General features: G+C 39.2%; 1 protein-coding gene across 1 annotated transcript; it reads left to right on the top strand.

The window, feature by feature from the left end:
* On the top strand, positions 1–1,538 carry LOC112085315. The gene is made up of 2 exons (XM_024154520.1): positions 1–850; positions 940–1,538. Exons 1-2 carry the CDS (start codon positions 1–3, stop codon positions 1,536–1,538), a joined length of 1,449 nt encoding a protein of 482 aa, XP_024010288.1.
* The last annotated feature ends 6,407 nt before the right edge of the window (positions 1,539–7,945 follow it).

Genomic DNA, 7,945 nt, shown 5'->3' with positions numbered 1-7,945 from the left:
ATGGTGAAAGCTTTCCGTTCTTACAAAGACAGATACAATATTCAACAACCAGAAGACAACTTCAAGTTAGTTCTCATTGCTAACAGGAATAAAGATGCTAGAACACATAACATGCCAACATCAGCAGAAGTTGCAGCATTGATTCCGGGAGATTTTCAAGAAGGAATGGATTTACGAGATATTGTATTAGAGACTACACACGGAAACCTCAGAAGAATTAGTGAACTCTATGTGGGTTATCTAGCTCTTCAGTATCCATTATTATTTCCATATGGTGAGGATGGATTCACCGTTGGAATTGAAGACGGTTTTGATGACGTCAACAAACGGAAACGGAAAACTATAAGCATGCGAGAATTCTATGCTTATAGGATTCAAGATAGGTTAATGGAATCTCAGTCTGTAATTCGGTCTAAACGATTGTATCAACAGTTTCTGGTTGATGTGTTTACTATGATAGAGTCTAGCCGACTTCGATATTTCAGGAAAAATCAGAAGAAGCTTCGTTCAGACAAGTATGTGAATCTGGTTGAGGCTGAAAAGGAAGGAAACTCTGATTTATCCAACAGAGGTAAGAGAATTTTGATACCTGCATCATTTACCGGTGGTTCACGCTATATGAACAATAACTATTTGGATGCAATGGCAATCTGTAAGCACTTTGGATTTCCTGATCTTTTTATAACTTTCACCTGCAATCCAAACTGGCCTGAGATAATTAGATATACAAAGAAGCGAAAGTTGAATCCTGAAGATAGACCAGATATCTTCTGTAGGATATTCAAAATTAAGCTAGACAGCCTCATGAGTGATCTCACTGAAAAGAACATTTTTGGAAAAAGTGTTTGTGGTATGTTAAATTTATATTTGTAATATTTGTATTTATACTATGATTTATATTGTTATGGTAATTCTGATTGGTTTGTTTTATATTAACAGGTATGTATACTATTGAATTCCAAAAAAGAGGATTTCCACATGCACATATTCTACTATGGATGGCTGAAAAAAACAAATTGTCTACTGCTGAATCTATTGATAAGGTTATTTCTGCTGAGATTCCTGACAAAGATACTGATCCTTCTTTGTATGAAGTAGTGAAGCAAAACATGATACATGGACCTTGCGGAGTGATTAACAAAAGTAGTCCATGTATGGTCAATGGGAAGTGTTCTAAGCTATTTCTAAAGAAATATTGTGAAAGAACTACCATTGACAACAGAGGCTTTCCACATTATATGAGAAGGAAGACTGGCGCATTTGTTGAGAAGAATGGTCTAAAAATTGACAACAGTTTTGTTGTGCCTTATAATAGAGAGCTATCATTGCGATATAGAGCTCACATCAATGTGGAATGGTGTACTCAGGCAAGGTCAATCAAATACCTGTTCAAATATATCAACAAAGGACCTGATCGTGTTCTAGCTACAATTGAAAATGATTTAAATCAAGGCGCAGATTCTGATGCATGCGCCAATGTAGATGAAAACGGCGAGGATAATACAGATGAAATTAAGGAGTTCTTCGATTGCAGGTAGTATTTAATTTGATAGAGATTGTAGGCATGTTTTATAAGTTGCATTAGTTTTGATTACATACTAAATCTCTACTGTTCTATTGTTATGTAGATATGTTTCTTCATGTGAAGCTACATGGCGTTTGCTAGCATTTCTAATCCATTTTAGGACAACTCCAGTGGAGAAACTCTATTTTCATCTAGAAAACGAGCAATCAGTACTTTTTGACGATGATGATCCAGTTGAAACTGTTCTAAATCGCAGGTCAGTACAGAGCTCAATGTTATTAGCATTTTTTGAAGCTTGCAATAAGTATCCAGAAGCTGAAAACCTAACATATGCTGAGTTTCCTACAATGTTTGTTTATGATCGTACAAATATTGAATGGAAACCAAAGCAAAAGAAAAATCGGTTAGCTGTTGGTAGAATAACCTATGTACCTCTTAAATGTGGCCAATTGTACTATCTTCGTGTTCTACTCAACCGACACAAATGTCCTAAGGGGTTTGATGATTTGAAGACAGTTGATGGTGTTTTACATCCTACATACAAAGATGCATGTTATGCATTGGGTTTACTAGATGATGATAGAGAATATATAGATGGGATTAATGAAGCAAGCATGTGGGGTTCTGGTGACTTCCTTCGAAAGCTGTTCTGGGTTATGCTATTGACTGATAGCCTAATTAATCCATTTGGAGTTTGGGAAGAAACTTGGAATTTGCTATCTGATGATATTCTTTACAGAAGAAGATCTATTGAAAACAATCCAGGTATTTCATTAATTTTTAAAAAACTGTCTATAACGATATATGTTATGTGATTTCTAACAAAATTCATTACTAACAAAAAATAAGAGGAAAGGCGATTTCTAAGGCGATTGCCTTATCCCCATTCCGACGAGAAACCGTCGATCGATTAACAGTCATTTCCTTTTTCGGGATTGGCCGGAGACCCTTTTCAGGCAGTTTCCCCCTTTCCTCGGACATCTCCGTAGTGGGCAATGCTTGCTACGATGAAATCGTGGGACAAAGTAACCGTTTTGGAGGAGTGGAGATATGCAAGGAAATCATGGGCAGACACTGCCGATTCAAATCAATATATACCCATTGTTCAGGTACGAATCATAACACTCAAACTCTCTTTTTCGATTCATCAATTTTTCTCAATCTCAAAACCACAAAAAGAAGAATGGCTGAAAATTTACGAAGAGCGATCCAAGATATCAATTTGGGTGCACATGATGAACCGGTGGCACTCCCAACTTCAGTGTGTCGGGAAGCAGTTCGTGTGAATCAATTTTCTCTGATGGGCCGTCCATTAATTCCACGGAGACAGAACATTCGCGCTATGGTGGCTTCTTTCCCTCGTATGTGGGGTCTGTCTGGAATCATTTCTGGAAGATTGATTGAGCGTCATCGCTATCAATTTGTCTTTCCTTCCGAAGAGTTAATGCAATCAATCCTGCAACGAGGTCCGTGGGCTTTTAATGAAAGAATGACGGTTCTACGACGATGGAGCCCGGAGATGACGGAGATGGATCTGAATGTGATACCATTCTGGATCCAGATAAGAGGGATTCCACTGCAGTACTTAACCCAAGAGATCATCAACCATATCGCTGGAGTTATGGTGGGTGGAATGGAGCATGTTCTGGAGACTGACTTTGATCCGGATATGATGAACGCAGTGGAATTTGTAAGGGTGAAAGTTAACTGGAATGTGGATCTGCCACTCAAGTTTCAGAGAAACTTCCAGTTTTCACCGGGAGTTAACACTTTGTTGAAGTTCAGATATGAGAGGCTCCGAGGTTTCTGTGAAGTCTGTGGAATGCTGACCCATGATACAGGCGCCTGTGTGCATCAGATCCCACCCAATCATCCTCAGGACGATGATGATGACCAAGAGGGAGAGCATGGAGATGCAGGACATGAAGAAGAAGGGGGTTACGGTGTGGATAATATGGAACATGAGGGTATGGAGGACAATACGGAAGATCTGAACCAAGAAGAAGAGCATGAAATGGAGGAAGTCAATCATCAAAGTGCCAATGGGGAGGAGGCTAATGAAGAATTCCTTCCATTCTCGGATGAGAATTTTTGCACTACAATGGAGGCTTTTGTTCGGGAGCGTACGGTGTTCATTGGCCCAGATGCTGAGAGAAGAAAGAATGCATTCATAGAGAATCTGCTTAATGATTGTTTGACAAACTCGGGTGACAATGAAAACCAAAGAGACAGAGAGGAGAATATCGGTAAGGGAAAGAGAGTGGAGGGTGCAGATGGCTCTCTAGAAGGGGGTCTTCAAACAGAATTTACATCACCAACAGCAAACTTGGCCCAGTATGGATCCTTTTTGGGAGACCCGAGTGCTTGTTCTGGTATGTCTGCATCGGGTGGAGTTCAACAAGGTAACGATTTTTCACCCCCTCATCGTGTGATATCTGCTGATATTGCTGACATGGTTGGTTCACGAAAGAGAATGCGTGAGACAGATGATGATAATGAACCTGAAATGGTGGATAAGATGATGACCGGACCAGTTAAGATGGTTTGTGGCCCAGGGGCCTTGCAGAAGTTGCAGATGGATTATGCTGAATCTCTTGAAGATGAAGACTTTCCTAACAACTTACCTGGAGGCGCGGTGGGCCCTGAACCACCAATATCTCGATGAGAGCTCAGGTGTGGAACTGTCGGGGCTTAGGACAGCGCCTCACAGTTCGACGTCTACAAGAGATGCATAGATTGTATCTCCCAGACTTGCTGTTCTTAGTAGAAACTAAGCAAAAGAATGACTATGTAAGGGATATTGGGGTACTCTTAGGGTATGAGGATATGTGTATTGTTTCTCCTCAAGGTTTAAGTGGGGGTTTGGCCGTGTTCTTGAAAAAACATGTTATGGTTCAGTGTATTTCTTCTGATGAAAGACTTGTAGACCTATCAATTGAATTTAAATCTTTTAAGTTCTACATGTCTTGTGTTTATGGAAACCCAATTCCGAGTCAAAGACATCATCTTTGGGAACGACTTCAAAGATTGGCAACCACTAGGCTTGGACCATGGTTAATGTGCGGTGATTTTAATGAGATTGCAAAAGCATCAGAAAAGAAAGGAGGTAGAACCAGAGGTGCGAGTAGTTTTAGAGATTTTACTACAATGCTTCATGTTTGTGGAATGAAGGATCTCCAATCTAAAGGGAACCCATTTAGTTGGGTAGGTCGTCGGAGAAAAGAGATTGTGGAGTGTTGTTTGGACAGAGTTTTTGTCAATACAGAGTGGCTAGCCCAATATCCAGCTTCGGAGAATGAATTTCAGATCATAGACCTATGATTATTAATATTGAGTATCAGGCTACTCAACGGAGAGGACAATTTAGGTATGATCGTAGATTGTACTATTATGAAGATTTTGTCAACATGGTAAGGAAAACTTGGAGAAATCAAGACAAAGAAGCTTATTCATTACTGTCTCGACTCAAAGAGTGTAGAAGAGAAATGACTCGATGGAAGAAAAGAAATAGAACAAATTCATCTGAACTGATTGAAACTCTCCGAGGTAAGATTGAGAATTCATTACGAGATCATACAGTCCCAATAGAAGTGATTCATGACATGAAAAAGGATCTGAATAAAGCGTATAGGGAAGAGGAGGAATATTGGCGTTTAAAAAGCAGAAGAACATGGTTACAGAAGGGTGATAGGAATACTAAATATTTCCACGGTGCTACTAAGGCTAGAAGGGCAAAAACAGTGATTAAGCAGATTAAAGATAAGTATGGAGTTGTCCATAAACGCGATGAGGCCATTGCAAAGGTAGCTGAAGACTACTTCACTGATATGTACACATCTGGTACTATTCGAGCATTAGATCATATTTTTCATGGAATTGAAAAAAGGGTCACAGACGCTATGAATCACAGGCTGACTTGTGAAATATCAGATGTTGAGATAGAGAAAGCAGTTTTCTCAATAGGTCCAGACAAAGCACCAGGCTCCGATGGGTTTACAGCAGCTTTTTATCAACGATTTTGGGATGACATTAAAGGAGATGTCATTTCCATGGTTCGCAGTTTCTTTGAAACTTCAAAGTTGGATCCTCACATTAACCACACAAATATTTGTCTCATTCCAAAAACTACGGACACAGAGGTTATGAGCTCTTATAGGCCAATTAGTCTGTGCACTATCAATTATAAGATCATTGCAAAAGTGATGGTATTCAGATTGAAGGAATGCCTAGGAGATATCATCTCACCTTCACAAACGGCCTTTGTCCCAGGGAGGAATATATCTGACAATATTTTGGTAGCACACGAGTTAATCCATTCTTTGAAAACAAGGAACGGTTGCTCAGAAGACTTCATAGCTATTAAAACCGATATAAGCAAAGCTTATGATCGAGTGGAATGGAGTTTTTTAGAGAGAGTTATGCACCAGATGGGTTTTGATGTCAGATGGATCAGATGGACAATGCAATGTGTAACTACAGTGTCATATTCGGTGTTAATTAATGGAGCAGTTTATGGCAATATCATTCCTACCAGAGGAATACGACAAGGTGATTCACTATCTCCATATCTTTTCTTGATATGTGCTGAAGTTCTTAGTCAAATGCTTGTTAATGCAGAAAGAAACCAGTTATATACAGGAATGAGGATATCAAAACAAGGCCCTGCAATTACTCATCTCCTGTTTGCAGATGATTCACTTTTCTTTTGTAAAGCAGAATATAAGGATTGTGAAGAAATGGCCCGGATCTTAGACGAGTATGAAGGTATATCAGGCCAGAAAGTTAATTTTACAAAGTCGTCAATTATGTTTTGTCCAAGGATTCCACAGGAACAAAGAGATAACATTCACAAAATTCTCGGGATAGAACAGATAGGAGGAGAAGGGAAATATTTCGGGGTTCCAGAGCTAATGGGAAGGAGTAAGACCGAAACTTTTGGATATGTCGTGCAGAAGATTAAAGATGCTATAAGTGGTTGGTATAATCAATTTCTTTCTCCTGCTGGAAAAGAAACACTTATCAAATCAGTACTACAGGCAAAACCAGTTTACACGATGAATTGTTTTTTACTCCCTAAAACCTTATGTGATGAGATTAACAGTGTTATTTCTGAGTTTTGGTGGGGAGTCGATCAGGGGAAGAGGAAGATTTCATGGATTTCTTGGCGACGTTTATCCTTACATAAACGAGATGGAGGTATGGGGTTCAGTGATCTGCATTCATTTAATCTAGCTTTGCTAGCCAAACAAGCCTGGAGAATTTATGAAAACCCATTATCCTTACTGGCGAAGATATACAAAGGTCGTTATCATGACAATTCGACGTTCTTACAGTCGAGTTGCGGAGGACAACCTTCGTATGGATGGAAATCAATCCAAGCAGGTAAAGAACTGCTTATTCAAGGTCTACGATATCAGTTAGGGGATGGGAAATCAGTAAGTATTTGGGATGATTTTTGGTTGGACACAAAGCCTTTAAGACTAGTGCAGAAAAATGAATATTCTTTATTGCAATCGGATCTCACAGTTAATGATTTATGGTACAATGATGCTAAAGAATGGAATATAAGCGTTCTCGAAAAATTACTGGTACCAGAAGACATGGAGATTGCTAGGAAGATGTATATTCCTAAGTATACGATCAGGGATCGAATGATATGGCAATATACTAAAGATGCAAAGTATACGGTAAAGTCAGGTTACTGGTTGGCATCTACGATAGCAATGGAGGAAGAACAGATCGAAGCTCCCATGGGCGACATAGCCATTAAGCAAAAGGTATGGGATTTAAATATCTTACCTAAAATTAAGCATTTTCTATGGCGGGTTGTATCTGGTGCAGTACCCACAGCGGCAAGATTAGCATCAAGAGGAATCAATATAGATCCCATTTGTCAACGATGTTGTATTATGGAGGAGACCATCAATCATGTACTTTTTAAGTGTCAACATGCCAAGGCGATTTGGAGATGCTCAAATATTTTAGTGTTTGAAGGGGCTGATCAAAGTCTTGAAGATAACGTCAGGTCAATGTTTCATATTTATGAAACTAACCATCCCCTAGAGTTTCAAATTCTCCCTTTCTGGATCTGCTGGATTATTTGGAAGCGAAGAAATGACTTTATTTTCAATAAAAAGGATGAACACCCTAATATTGATGCAAATAAAGGAAAAGATGGTGTTTTAGAATGGATAGAGAGTTTGCAGGATAATGACAAAGAACGGATGAATATAAGGCAACGGATAATGGAAAGAAGTCAGCAATGGAAACCACCACCAAGCGGCTGGTTAAAATGTAATTTCGATGGAAGCTTCAGATCAAATACAGAAAAATCAGGTATTGGCTGGATTATTAGAGATCATATGGGGGCTCATGTTTGCTCAGGTAATACTACGATACAAAATGCTTTCTCTCCTCTGC

This window comes from Eutrema salsugineum, unplaced genomic scaffold (genome assembly GCF_000478725.1).
Source record: "Eutrema salsugineum unplaced genomic scaffold, Eutsalg1_0 scaffold_3, whole genome shotgun sequence".
Lineage (NCBI taxonomy): Eukaryota > Viridiplantae > Streptophyta > Magnoliopsida > Brassicales > Brassicaceae > Eutrema > Eutrema salsugineum.
The sequence above is the reverse complement of the archived record's forward strand: the minus strand, read 5'-3'. Positions and strand labels throughout refer to the sequence as shown.

Bases quoted from the DNA above. Each gene is read 5' to 3' on its own strand.
- LOC112085315 (XM_024154520.1), top strand. From the start codon at position 1: ATGGTGAAAGCTTTCCGTTCTTACAAAGACAGATACAATATTCAACAA. The intron at 851-939 runs GTATGTTAAATT...TTATATTAACAG, and splicing joins TTTTGGAAAAAGTGTTTGTG to GTATGTATACTATTGAATTC.